Source organism: Suncus etruscus, chromosome 2 (genome assembly GCF_024139225.1).
Source record: "Suncus etruscus isolate mSunEtr1 chromosome 2, mSunEtr1.pri.cur, whole genome shotgun sequence".
Classification (NCBI taxonomy): Eukaryota; Metazoa; Chordata; class Mammalia; order Eulipotyphla; family Soricidae; genus Suncus; species Suncus etruscus.
In genome coordinates this window covers 137,263,570-137,278,720 of record NC_064849.1, presented here as the reverse complement: position 1 = coordinate 137,278,720, position 15,151 = coordinate 137,263,570, and the positions used below count along the sequence as shown (strand labels likewise).

Below are 15,151 nucleotides of genomic sequence, written 5' to 3'. Positions count from 1 at the left end.
ATCCCCTTCTTACTTGCTAGAAGGGCTATAATGAAAACAAAGATATTTGAAATGCTTGGCAAGAATTTGGAGAAAACTCTTGTTGTACTGGTTGGCATGCAAATCAGTAAAGTCATTATGGAAAAATTAGCCAATTCTGATATGACACAGCAGTTCCCTTTCTGGGTAGAAACATAAGGAAATAAAATCAGGTATTATAGCATTAGGATTGCAGCCCTAATATGATGTCTGAAGTATGTACTCAATTCCTGGCATCTTATCCTGCAGTGGATTGGGCACATACTCCTCCATGGCGCTGGTGAACTTTGTGATGTGGACTGTGCTATTTTATAGTACCCTGACTAGGACTAAACCTCATTCACTAATTCAGGGCAGCAGTGCAGTGCTATTCTTCCTCCACACTTGGAACAAATCTGCCTTCTAACACTTCTCATCACCATTTGCTAGGTACCACTGGCACTGCCTTGATATGTTGTTCCAGAAATCCATATCTGGTTCAATACTAATGCTGGCCTGGCCATGCTAGACATGGCCAGATTGTCCCCTGAATCATTACCAATAACTGCTACTTCCTGCTGCTCTCTCGGCATGCATATGCATGCCTGGATTCATCTCCTCTTGCTGGCCTGCTGGTAAGATTACAGCTCTACCTCTGAAATCCTGAATAAAAAAAAGGTATATACAACACTTTAAATCATATGGAGCACAGTGTGTATTTGTCTTGCACACAGCTGACACAGGTCTGATCCCCTCCATTCCATATGGAATAATTCCCAAGTGCTGAGTAAGGAATAACCACTGAGCATAGATAGGTGTTGTTCATAAACAAAAATCAAAAAAGTTATTTTAGAAATTATTTTTGAGGGCCTCCTAAGCAAGTGAAAAAACAGTAACAACTGTCAGATGATAGAGCACTCAAAATTTCAACAGAAAAAATATGAATTTATCACAACCATGCGTAAAATTTTTATTACTTACATAATTTTATCCAACAATCTTTAAAATGTATGACTTTGACAATATATTTAAAAAATTTATTTAAACAGCATGATTACAAGGTTGCTCATAATGGTTTTTTTCCCCTACAGATTAAGTTGTTCATGATTGAGTTCAGTCTTACAGTGGAATCAACCGAGAGGCCCAATAATAGATGAGTGGATCATCAAGATATGGTACATATCTTTATACAATGGAATACTTCATAGCTGTAAGGAAAACATACAATTATGCAATTCACTGCAACATAGATAGAACTGGAAGATATGTTAAATGGAGTCAAAAAATGGTAAGTACAGGATTATCACTTATATGTGTAATTTAGAAAAACTGCCTGAGAGAATGCAATGGTTTACATGGGGGCTGTTTAGAACATTCACGGCCCCAGAGTACAGTGAGAAGGCAAGAAATACAGTGGAGAAGGAGAAAGACAGATGTGATAATGGGAGACAGGGGTGAGGGGGACTCAGGTACATTGGTGATGTTAAGGAAGGACAGAAATGAATATCCAAACCATGGTATCATGAAATCATGAGACCCAAACTTTAACAACCAAATTTAAAAAGGTGCTGTTCAGGGCCAGAGTGATAGTACAATGAGGAGTGCATTTGCCTTGCACACAGTCGACCTGAGTTCAATCTTCCTCGGGTTCCGTATGGTCCCGAGTACTGCCAGGAATGACTCCTGAGCACAGAACCAGTGTAATCTGAGTACCACCAGGTGTGGCCCAAAAACCAAAAGCCAAACCAAACCAAACCAAAAAGAAGTGCCTACTCAACAGCTCAGGAAATTCAGTGTTGAAGCTAGTTTCTGCATGAATTGTTAGAAGTGTTTCTTTAAAGGATAAGACAAACTTACAAACAAGTGATACTGAGTATGGCACTCACTAAAGGTGATGATTACTCTCTAATAGATTAAGAAAGATATATTTAATTTACTCAGCTTTCTAAAGATTTTACACATGTTCAACACTAATTAGTGGATTATTTATATTGGTTAAATCACTTAGTAATCAACCATCAGAAATCAATTTTTAGTTTTTGATAATTTCATCTGCCATTCTTCAAGTTTTGTTGAAGCAAGTAATATGAAATAAATTTACTAAATGTTTGCCAGAGGGCAGACTGAGGAAGGTGGACAGGAGGCAACCTGGGGACATGGAGAAAGGGAGACAATGGTGATGATACATTGCAAACCAGAAACAATTCTATCCTGAACAGTTTTGTAAATCACAGTGTCTTAATGAAAATTAGAAGAAAAAAAAATTCTTCGTTATATTGAACACACACACACACACACATGCGCGCACGCCTGTTATTGACTATTTCTATTTAATGAGAAATTCATTGTAGTTACCAGTTCCGTTCCCCCCCCCATTGTATTTTTTTTCCCCAAACAGTTTGGATTCCAAACAGAATATGCCATAGTTGTGATTTATACTCATCACACAAAGATGGGCTGTGACTGAAGAAATGTTTTTTGGTAGAGGAACTTTGATTCCTCAACTTTTGTTTGAAAACAGTTTCTGTTCTAATCAGGAAGACAAGTCTGGAATTCCTTCCATTCTAAATTGTTCTGTCCAGTTTTGCAGATCTTTTTTGTCATTGATGCTCCATAACTCTGTAAAACACTTTAGCTTGCTCCTGGGGAAGAAATAAAACACCATTTATTTTATAAATAAAATTACTGGGGAACCATGCAAATGAACAAAAGCAAAAACCATTTACAAGCATATCAGGTAGGCTATGCAGAGGAGGCTGTCAGAGTCATCCTCACATAAGGGAGAGTTTCCAGTGCTACTGCAATAATTAGAAATCATGATCTCAGACTGTTGTTCAGTACCATGTCCTGCGGAATAGAGAAGCCAAGCTCTCCCTAACTTAATTCAGGCAGAGGCTGTATATGTTCATAGGATGAAAATTAAAACTTATTTAATAAAATAAATTTAACTATAAAGGAGAAACATAAATCTTTTTTTTTTTTTTTGGCAGAAGAGCAAACCATCTAATTGTTTAGGGTGTGAGCACTCCAGTATCCGTTCCATTTATTGCTTGCCCCTAACTGTGTGTGACCCTGGTTTCCCTGTTGTTTTTCCTCCTCTTAGTTGGCCTCTCTTTTCCAAACCATAACAGGGAACAGTATTTATAAGAGTAAATGTTATAACAGTATTATACTACTGTTATAACATAAATAGTATTAAATAGTAAACAGCTCACAGGACTGTTACAAGAATCCAGTTTATGTATGTAAAGATAAGTACAAGAACAGCCTGCTAAATTATTGGTTATGATCCTATATGGGTTCACTAAAACTTTTAACATTTGTTTTAGAATAAAGTTCTCTGTGATTTAGTAGACTAAATTTCTTTTTTTTTAATTTTTTGATTTTGGGGCCACTTCCGGTGACACTCAGGGGTTACTCCTGGCTATGTGCTCAGAAATCGCTTCTGGCTTGCGGGACCATATGGGACACTGGGGGATCAAACCAAGGTTCGTCCTAGGTTAGCGCATGTAAGGTAAACGCTCTACTGTTTGCGCCACCACTCCAGCCCCCTAAATGTTTGGTTTTATTGCCTATTTATGTGTGTGTGTGTGTGTGTGTGCGCGCGTGTGTGTGCGCGCGTGTACGTGCATGTGTGTTTGGGGCTATGTAAAAATTCTTGGGCAAAAAGGGGCCTCGAGAAAAAGAATGGGTTTTAAGAAACTCAATTTTTGGTAACAAAGAAAAGTTAGTTCAGCAAAAAAATTGGCTACAATCTGCTGAATATATGACTTGTAGAGAGAGTAATGTCAGTCAGAGGTACAACACATATGAAACATGTATAAGATTCTGGTTTTGATCCCTGCAAACCTGTTCACACCCTATTAAGTGACATATATATAGTATAATATTTTTTGAATCATTTCCTGACAAAATTCTAAATTTCTAAATCCTAAAATTCAACCATTGCTATCTGAATGCAATATATGAACAAAAAAAAAGTACTTTTAAGCTTTTAAATAACATAACTTAAGACATTTGTTTTAGTAACTTTTTTTAATAATGAAATGCTTTAAGCAACTAATGTGTTGGCATGCATTAAGGAGTTAGTCTAATTTTTTAGAAAAATGATTGAAAAACCAACCTAGCTTCTTGTTTATTTATTTATTTATTTATTGGTTTTGGGGCCACATCCAGCAGTGCTCAAGGGTTACTCCTGGTCTGTACTCAGAAATCACTCCTGGAAGGCTCAGAGGACCATATGGGATGCAGGATTGAACCTGGGTTGGTCCAAGGCAAATTCCCTAACCACTGTGCTATTGCTCCAGCCCTCAGCCTAGCTTCTTAATGAAGATCTTAGTAAAGTAAGGGGCTAGAGAGATAGCACAGCTGGTAGAGCGTTTCTGGGTTCTGGGTTCAATCCCAGTATCCCATAAGGTCCCCAGAGGGCTGCCAGGAGTGATCCCTGAGTTCAGAGTTAGAAGAAACCCCTGAGCACCACTGGTGTATCCCCTCCCTCCCCAATTAAGAGATCTCTAATGGTATATGTAATGTTCGTTTACAGAACAATCATCATCCTTGGACAATTTAGATTATAAACTAAAAAAGGCAGCAAAATCATTCTGACCTTTTCATGTTTACTAATTCTTCCAGCTCTTTTGACTTGCTAGCTGCTTTCTTTAAAATTTCCCCAGGAACATCTGCTAGTTTAGCTACATTTAGTCCATAACTTCTTGCTGCAACTCCTCTGGTTATTTGATAGAGAAATGTGACAAAATCAGGGACTTCTTCATCTATAATATAAAATTAAAAAATAAGAAAATTAAGACTGCAAGTTGAAAGAAATCAGAGGATTAAAGAAGACATTATAAATTCTTATAATTTCATATTAAAATATACAACATAAGTTATATTAGAAAAGAAATCCATGGGTCCTGGTCACAAGTTGGTTTTTTTGATTAATTGTATACCAAGAAAAATGATGCATATTATTCTGAACATACTTTTACACTTAGGATCTTCTTGCTTACTTAAAGTGATTTTTAATGACTACAAATGGAGAAGCAGTTTTATTCTATCTGCTGTAGGTGTTGAATTGGGAACTGAGAAGTTGAATCAAAGGCTGGAGTACATGCACTGCATGTAAGAGACCCGTGTTCCAGCCCTGACACCACCTGGTGTCCAAGCATACTACCTCAGGAATGGCTCCTGTGTACCACCAAAAACAAAGGAAAAAAAAAAAAGAGGGGGGGGAATAATTCAAATATATGATATAATTTTTGCCTTATAGAATAAAAAAACAAAGATACACTAGAGCAGGGGTCTCAAACTCAATTTACCTGGGGCCCGTAGGAGGCAAAGTTGGGGTGATCCTTGAGTGCAAAGTCAGTAGTAAGCCTTGAACATTGGGGGGGTGTGACCCAAACAACTAAAACAAAACAAAAAAAAAAAAGATTCCTCTAGGGCAGGGCCACAAAATGTTGTATGGAGGGCCGCAAACGGCCCACGGGCTGCAAGTCTGAGACCCTGCACTAGAGCAACACCAGTTTTTTATAGGTAAAAACTGTTGGGGAGTCATGTAGAACTAGAGATTAAATTCAGGTTCTGGTACATTATATCATAAAAATAACCCTCTGATTCGTTAAAACCCTGGCCAAGTTTTCCTTCAAACAATTCTTTACTACATTGATCATTTATTTGACCAAAACCAAAACCAAACTCAGCCAACAAACAATAAAATCTATTCATTTTCTAATTAAAAACAAACAAAAAAATTCCCAATTCTTAGAAAACCTCTACTCCTATCTCTTAGATCAGTAATTTTATTTTTTTCTTATAATATCTTTATTTAAGCATCATGATTACAAACATATTTGTAGTTGGGTTACAGTCATAAAAAGACTTCACCAATGCAATATTCCCACTACCAATGCCCCCTAACTCCCTCCTCCCCCAACCCTGCTTGTATTCGAGACAGGCATTCTACTTCTCTCACTCAATAACACTGTCATGGTAGCTGTTAATGTAGTTATTTCTCTAACTGCACTCATCACTCTTTGTGGTGAGCTTCATATCGTGAGCCGGTCCTTCCGTCCCTCATCTCTATAGGTTTTCGGGTTACATCCAGCAGTGCTCAGGGGTTACTCCCGGCTCTTTGCTCAGAAATTGCTCCTGGCAGGCTCAGGGGACTATGTGGGATGCTGGGATTCAAACTGGGATCCGTTCTGTGTTGGCCGTGTGCAAGGTAAATGCCTTACCACTGTGCTATTGCTCCAGCCCTATACGTCAGTAATTTTAATTGTGAAGTTTTAGTATGCTTTCTGCAAAGTTTAATTCTTTTGAGTTATCTTTATAGGTTAGCTTAACGTAATCTTTTATGTGCATTTTCCGTTCCATAGATTTATACTTTTGGTTCCATATTCACATATGAAAATAAGGCACAAAAAGGTCCATTCAGTATTTAAAGTTTTGGGGAGGTTTACTGTTTAGCTCTTTTCCTTTGGGGATGATAATTGGGAAACCTCCCTCTGTGTCAGTATTTTCTCTGGGGCAATGTCTTTCCCAACAAGGCACCTTCCAACCTTTTCACAGAATTTTATTCTTTTTTGTTTAGTTTCTGGGCCACATATGCTATACTGAGGGGTCACTCCTGGTTCTGTGCTCAGTAATGACTTCTGGTGGGCTTGGGGGACATCTGGGATGCTGGGTTTTGAACTCAGTTCAGTCTCATGCAAAGTAGGCATTCTACTCACTCTCTAGCCCCTTCAGTAAATTTTAAAAGGCTGGCACTATTTTTTTTTTTTTTTGAGAGGAAAGGCCTCAAGGTTCAGCAAACATTTTCCACTGAAAAGCTCATTGTATATTTCATTTAACCTGATAAATATGTTCACTTTATCTTGTTCAGTAAAATAAAATATGCCAATATTTGAAGGATAATAAAAATTTCCTCTAACAATTCTGAGATGGAGGAAAAGTTCCCTTTTAAGGTTTAATATGGAAAGTGGAAGGTAAATAGCATGCTAAGACTCAGTAATAGAGAGCAAAGAACTTATATTATAAACCATTATGAAGATTTTTTTTTATTTGTTTGTTCACTTTTGGGTCACACCTGGCAGTGCTCAGGGCTTACTCCTGGTTCTATGCTCAGGGATCATTCCTAGGTAGCTTACAGGACTGAACAGCGACAGAGATTGAACCACAGTTGGTTGCATTCAAGGCAACCACCTAATCCAATTTACTATCTCCTTACAGAAATAAGAAGCTATTTTTTTGTTTCCAAATAAAATTGGAGGATCACATAAAACAGATGAGGAAGGGGATAAAATTAAACTAGGAAAGAAGCTTGTGGAACAGTGTTTAATAAACTGAATACATTTTTGTTACTTATCAGTGCTCTCAAGGCCAGAAGTAAAAAGAAGAGAAGAAATCAAACAAAAACCGAAACTCTTCTTTTAGACAGAAAAATTTTCTTAATTGTCAAATGATTTAGTCTGGATTTTTCTACATCCAAGATTCTCCTGTATAATTTTGTTCTCATGTTGATTCTCATGTTAATATCTGTCCAACCATTCCTCCTTTCTGTCCTTTTTCTCCTCATGTCTTCATTTTGGTCTAAGAAAGATTTATTCATCTGTCTTTCTATTCAACCATTCCTCCTACCCATTCATTAACTCATCTATTCATTCATTCATTTCTAAAATCTACTTCCTAAATGCCAAAAACTTACCCCTTAAACATTTGCTTTGGTGATGGCCATTTTGCTTTCTCTCTCAATGTACTACTCATATAGCTACAATATACTTTGTATATGCAATAATTATGGTTATAAAATGTTGTATCATATAAAATATTTCTCACATATAATGAATATTCATTAGCAAATAGTTGCTATTTTCCTATCATATATTGGTTTTTACTATCATATTAATTATGACAATTTTCACACTATAAAAGTAAATAATGAGGATAATGAGTCCATTTTTCCATAATCAACTAGGGAGTTCTTTTTGGTAGTTATGTTCTACCTTAAGACTATAATGTAATTCAAGGAGTCAGAGAGATTGCTCAATAGGCTGAGTCAATGCTTTGTAGAGGATGGGGGTTCAATCCTCAACACCAAAAATAGTCTCCTGAGGCCTGTCATGAGCTTCTCTTGAAGCACAGTTGGGAGTAATCCCTGAGTACCATTGGGTATGCTGTGCCCTATAACAAAAAACATATACATCATCCCTCTTCAACTGGAAAAGGAGTGAAGAGAAGGAGGGAGAGTGAGTGCATATATGTTTGATGAATATGCAGAGGAAGTCAAATAGGAGAGAAGACAGTAAAAACAACTTATTTCTCTTTTTGAACCTCTTCCAGCAGTGTTTGGAGAAACATGGTACCAGCAGTGTTTGGAGAAACATGGTACCAGCAGTGTTTGGAGAAACATGGTACCAGAATTGAACCAGGTCTTCCTGCATGCAAAGTTTGTACCCAGACCTTTGTGCAATTTCTCTAGTCACAACAACTCATTTCCTCATGCCCCCCAAATTAAAGCTATTGGTAAGACTTTACTTATAAACATATTCTCTTTTTCTTCTTTTCTTGTGGAGTACTGGGGATCAAACTTGGCCAAGTGCAAGGCAAGCACCTTAATTGCTATATTATCTCTCTAGTCCTTTCCTTTTTTTTTTTTTAACTATGACTATTTCTTTTTTTTTTAAGATTTTTTTTTCTGTTTTCTCACAGCATCATTCTTTTTTTTTTTTTTTAATAATTTTTATTTTGACCAAAGTGTATTACTTATCTTTCACAGTAATATTTTAGGTACATATTGACATTGAATCAAGGGAATTCCCACCACCAAAGTTGTCCTCCCTCTAACCCCGTTCCCAAAATGAATAGTATTGAAATATGTTTATCTGACACTAGTTAAAGTCAATGTAAATTGTAACTCACTGTTGCTGCTTTGTTACAAGGAAACAAGCAAAATTTGATTGACATTTTTGAGAGAGTTGTCTGCTTTTTCATTTTCTGTTGCTATTATTAAGACTAGTAGTTGGACACATTTAGTCACTGTGCTCACATACTCGGCTATGGTGGTGACTGCAGGCAATGTTTGCACACGAGTTTGCCAGGTTACAACTATACTCATTTAGTTGTGGTACAATAGTACTTACTGGAGACTGTCCTCCTAGTCACAATACTTGCACGGCTGCAGTGTTCACCAGCAGTCACACTTTAGCTGTAGGGATTGTTCAAACCTAGCAGAGCACTAGAAAAGTACTCTGTTGGGGTGCTTAGACAGAAGAGTTGTTGGAATCATGCTTGATTGCATGTGTGGGACACCAAGGATCAAACTTATAACCTCAGGCTTGCAAGAAGAGGTGCTTTTCATCACTGACCCACACTGCTAGGCTTCAGAAAAATTAAATTTAAAGTTACCTTCTTTAGGTACTGATTGGAGAGTAATTTGATGAAGTGGTTTTCTTTTTTTGTTTGTCAGGGAGGAGTATGTGTGTGGGGGTCATACTTGAAATCGTATTTAGTGCCAAGTTTCAAACCAGTATTGTGGACATAGCCACATACTAGGCAAGTGTCTTAAGGTATATCCTATTTCTGGCTCTAAGATCATTAGAACAAATTTATAAAAAAATTGGAAATGGACGAGACTATGTGACTTTCCAATATATATTTCACTGTTTAATCAGCCACACCAGGGAACTAGAAAATTAAATGTAACATTGAAGTCATTCAAAAGGCCTTTCAGCATCTTATTACTGATGTATAGAAAAACCTGCAGAAGGAATCAGGTCAGAGATAACTGAAGTATAGCTGAATATAACCAGGAGTACTACTAGAAGAGATTAGGCAAGGGAGCAATGCTTCAAATTTTGAGTGAAAAAAATTTTGTTTTTGTTGTTTTTGGGTTTTGGGCCACACTCGGTTACTCCTGGTTCTGTGCTCAAAAATTGCTCCTAGCAAGTTTGGGGGATCATATGGGATGCTAGGAATCAAACCTGGGTCTGTTCCAGGTTGGCCATGTGCAAGATAAAGGCCCTACCACTGTGCTATCTCTCCATCCCTGAAAATTATTTTTAATCTTAAAATTCAGTCCTAGCTAAATTTTAAGTGTTATAAAGGTATAATAGATATATTTTATTGATGCAAAGACTAGACAATTTTGCCTCTTTTAGTTGATTTTATTAGGATTTTACCCAAAATATATTATACTGATAAGAAAGCCCTGAATTTACAATGCATAACACTACTCTTCCAAACACTTAGCCAAGGCACTTCTAGCAGTCTCTCTCTGGAAACTGCTTTAAGAGTGAGATGTGGACTGGAGAAATAGCACACACACACACACTTTGTTGGGGGGGGGTTGGGTCACACCCAGTGGTACTCAGGGGTTACTCCTGGCTCTGCGCTCAGAAATCACTTCTGGCAGGCTCAGGGAGACCATATGGGATGCTGGGATTCAAATCACCATCCATCCTGGATTGGCTGCTTGCAAGGCAAACGTCCTACCACTGTGCTCTCTCTCCAGCCCCATGGAGCACATGCAGGGGTCTCAAACTCAATTTACCTGGGGGCCGCAGGAGGCAAAGTCGGGGTGATCCTTGAGTGCAAAGTCAGTAGTAAGCCTTGAACATTGGGGGGGTGTGACCCAAACAACTAAAACAAAACAAAAACAAAAAAAGATTCCTCTAGGGCAGGGCCACAAAATGTTGTACGGAGGGCCGTTTGCGGCCCGCGGGCTGCGAGTTTGAGACCCCTGCAAGGTTCTGACTCTATCCCTGGCACTGCATGTTCCCTTGAGCACCACGAGGAATGACCCGCAAGAACTGAGCAATGAATAGCTCCTTAGCAGTGCCTGAAGTGAGCCTAAAACAATCAGAAAGCCATTTTATGTAATAGAATTATATGTAATAAGAATGAGCTATATAATGCAGGGATTAAAGCACTTGCCTTGTATCCCACTGACACAGCATCAAACCCCCTGGCACCACATAAGGCCCATTGGACACTGCCAGGTTCATTCCTGAGCACAGTTAGGAATGGCACTTAAATACTACTAGGTGTGGCCCCAACAACTTCTCTACCACACACACAAAAAAAGGGGGCATGAGTTTTTTCAGACTCAGATCTGAGAAGACGGGTCCTGAAGAGTTTTTAGTGGGCACCTGAGAAAAGCTCCCTTGCCATTAAGAGTCACAGGAAATGCTGTATCCTTTTCTTACTTTGTTAATTCTGTTAATTCTACATGGGACGTCTTGCTACTAGCCTGATATTGAAGCTAGCAGTTCAGGAGAAGAGTCTATAAAAGATTACAGAAAGGAACAAAAAGCCACTCTTCCTCTGAGGTAACACGAAATTACAAAACCACTTATTGTCAGAGGCATTAGGTGCCCAACTGTTCTCTTATTTGTAATCACGCTCACAGAAGAGAATAGGAGAATTTCTAGGACAAGGAAACAGGGAAGGCTTAGGATAACAACTGAGTCACAGAGGCTGGAGAGATAATACTATAGTAAGGGGCTTGCTTTGCAGAGTCAACCCAGGTTTGATACCTAACACACCACATGGTTCCATGAGACCCATCAGGAGTGAATTCTAAGCACAAAGCCAAAAGTAATCCTTGAGCACTGCTGCATATGGCCCCCAAAACAAAACAAAACAAAAATTAGAATGCCAGCCAATACTTCAAATAAGCAGAGGGAAAGTTACTGGAAGAATGAAACACATAATAGTAAAACTAATGGCTTCAGTCATGTGGGGAAACATCCAGAATGTTCTACAAAACTACAAAATTAAGCTATAGAGAGAACCAAAATAGTGAAACAAAAAATTAAAACAAGGTAATTATTACTTTTTTTTGGTTGTTTGTTTTGTGATTTTGGGTGGTGGGAAGAACACCTGGCAATGCTTAAAAACTTCTGGCTCTGCACTCAGGAATCACTTCTGGTGATGCTTGGGTAATAATATGTGATGCAGGGAATTGAACCTAAATCAGCTGCATGCATAGTAAGTGTTTCACCCTCTGTACTATTTCTGGCCCTCGAGTAATCATTACTTTAAGTAAACAGAAACAGTTCTAAAAAAATACACTTGAATTCAAAACTGTCACTTGAACAAGTAATAGATACTGACATTAGCAGCGTAAATGATAAATATGAATGAAGCAAAAAGGGAAGTGAATGACTATACGGGAAGAACAGAGGGAGGGAAGGCTGAAGACCCTTAGCCAACACAGCAAGACATTAGTCAATAGTATGTCAAAAGGATGAGCCAACAGAAAGAAAAATGAAGCTTTTCTATGAAATATGGAAGAAATGGATGAAAGACTTTAAAGTAGCTGACTGGGACTGGAAGTGGGAGGAAGTATTCAATGAAAGGAAAGGGCAGGGGGCGGCTGCCTGTGAACATGAGCCTTTTAGCATCATTTAACTGTAAATTTATGTTCATAAATAAAAACTGAACTCAATAAAATAAAATGCCAAATCACTTAAGCTATCAAACTGAGAGTGAGTAATCAGTTTACAAATGCTTTTCACTGAGACTTCACTATAGGAAACTCAATTCTGCTCATCCCGTTGGGCTTTAGCTTATAAGCTCCCATATTTTTGGAGACAGACTGATATGAACATAACTGCCTCTATGAGACAATTTATGATGTACTTTTCATGACTGCATGGGGGTGAAAGGCATGGCTCAGTTACTTTAGCTTAGATTCGTTGCTTTGTTTCATTTGGAGCAGTTGTCTGCTTTCTTTTTCAGATCCATTCTTACAACTTTTCCAAACCAAAATCTTGATTCTAGTATCTTGGACTAGTATTCTAGTATCTTGGAATTTTTTCATAATGTAAGGCATTCCTGGCCCACAGGGTAGTAAGCTTAAAAAAAAAAAAATCATTGCTGGGGCCCAGGGTAGCAAAAGCCTTTCTTTTTCAAGCACAATGCTGAGAGTTTGTTTCCTGATGCTGAGCCACATGCATTAAGCACCTCTCCAGCAACACTGTTTTTTTTGGATCCACAGTATCATAACCAAGTGTGGTACCTTCAGTGTACTACAACCAAGAGTGTACAAACACCACAAATAAAGTGTGTGAACTCTGGAAGCACACAAGTGTGTAACCCAACAACATTCTTAATATTTTAGATAATTCTGCAGAATTTCATACCTGGATTGTGTTTGCTCTCATCCTCATTGACCAAGAATCCCATGTGATAATTGCCCACTTGTTCTGAGTAACTTTTTTCTAATTCACAAACTGGAGGATAGTGGGTGACAAACAGGGTTAAGGATTTCACCTACAAAATAAGACACATAATAAAATGTCACTTTGTTTTAAAGTTTTAATTTAATCATAATTGTATTCTAAATTTGTTTGGAAAAATTTCAAGCCCTCAAAATGTTTCAAGAAAAGTACAATGAGGGACCGGAGAGATAGCATGGAGGTAAGGCGTTTGCCTTTCATGCAGGAGGTCATCGGTTCGAATCCCGGAGCCCCATATGGTCCCCTGTGCCTGCCAGGAGCAATTTCTGAGCCTGGAGCCAGAAATAACCCCTGAGCACTGCCGGGTGTGACCCAAAAACCACACAAAAAAAAAAAAAGTACGATGAATGTCCACACGCTCTGTATTAAATGATTAGTATTTTCCCATATTTGTCCTGCTCTAATATTCTTTCTCTCCCTTTTCCTAAATTACTTGAGAAACAAAGATACAGTATTTCATCCCTAGATTTTTAATAATTTGTCTTTTCTTGCCTGAGAACAAAAGCATCCCTCTACATAATTAAAATAAAATTATTACACTCAGGAAACTTCTCTTTGCTCTATTATTAGGGCTGCTAAATTTGAGCATTTGGACTGAATGGGTACCCAGAAAACTTCACAGTACTGCCACATTTCTTTTTGTAATAACCTATAGGGTGATATTCTGTGAATATTCCTTTCCCTAACAATCTTTCATCCAAAGATTTTACCACCATTGATAAGCCTTACTTGAATTATCATGATGTTGAGTTAAAGTACAAACTTTAATTATTAGTTGGTATTCTGTAAATAAAAGCTTTTTCTTCAACATTCTATTACACTTATAGCTTTGTTTCTTAGTATCAGCATTTGTCAAATGTTTAATAAGCATTACTTTAAAACACATATGATTATTATTCTCTATATCTCAACTTTTAGTGATGTTAATACCAAATCTTGACCAAAACTTTAATAGAAGGGACAATTAGACTCTTACCCCAATTTATTACTTTTTTCTTTTTCAGGCAAAACCACATAACTTGAAATAGCTGGTCTTGCCTCCAGTTAAAGGGGGAAATAAGGGAGGCCTCAAGACCAAACAGGTGCAAGACTACTAAGTAATAGGTTAGATACAGAGGGGACCACATATTCTAGCCGCCCTGGGGGTGAGGGAAGAAGAAATGGGAGGGAAGACAAAAACGGACAGGTAGGGAGAACAATTCGGTGATGGATGGGAATCCCTCCTGATTTTATGTAAATATGTACCTAAAATATTATTGTCAACAATATGTAAGCCACTATGATCAAAATAAAATTATATTATAATAAAAAAATAATTAACAAGACGACAAAAAAAAAAAAGAACTCTCTGATTTATCTGATATTCATCTTATTAAAAGTCAGACAAGTGCCTTCTCATACAACTGGTGTAAATAAACCTGGCAAGGCAGGATTTCTTTAAAAAGCTGACCTTAAAATCTGCCATAAAAGAACTTAGGACCAGATGTCACCAAGGTTCCCCTTCCCTGACCTGACAGTCATTTTTAGTCAAGAGACCTAAAGGTTTGACAGAAGCACTGCTCTCCTCAAGCCATTTAAGGCATCAGCAGCAACATCTAACCTCTCATTCTTCCTCTCTGATCTCTTTTTCCTACTTCAGCAATCAAGAGACAGCATGAAATTTAAGGCTTTCATCTATAAAAATATTCAGGATTCTTGATCATTAAGAAACCTTGGAGGCAGGATGAAGAGAGGAGAGACAGGATAGAAGCTGGAGGAGAAAAGATGCTGCTTAGCTTAGAAGCCACACATGGTGGCTAGGGACTTGCAATAAAACCTTGTCTCCTAAAAAAAAAGAAGAAAGAAAGAAAGAAAGGAAAGAAAGGAAAGGAAGGAAGGAAGGAAGGAAGGAAGGAAGGAAGGAAGAAAGAAAG

The 15,151-nt window shown here is 37.9% G+C and overlaps 1 protein-coding gene across 1 annotated transcript in view; it reads right to left on the bottom strand.

Moving 5' to 3' along the window:
* Positions 1 to 2,444: 2,444 nt before the first annotated feature.
* Positions 2,445 to 15,151, bottom strand: part of MSH3 (mutS homolog 3) — a 173,480-nt gene continuing 160,773 nt past the window's right edge. The window contains exons 22-24 of the mRNA XM_049766040.1: positions 13,143 to 13,272; positions 4,604 to 4,769; positions 2,445 to 2,639 (exon numbers count right to left, since the gene is read on the bottom strand). Of these exons, the coding sequence (XP_049621997.1) occupies positions 2,531 to 2,639; positions 4,604 to 4,769; positions 13,143 to 13,272 (405 nt within the window). The 3' untranslated portion in view covers positions 2,445 to 2,530. The remainder of the gene's footprint in view (positions 2,640 to 4,603; positions 4,770 to 13,142; positions 13,273 to 15,151) is intronic.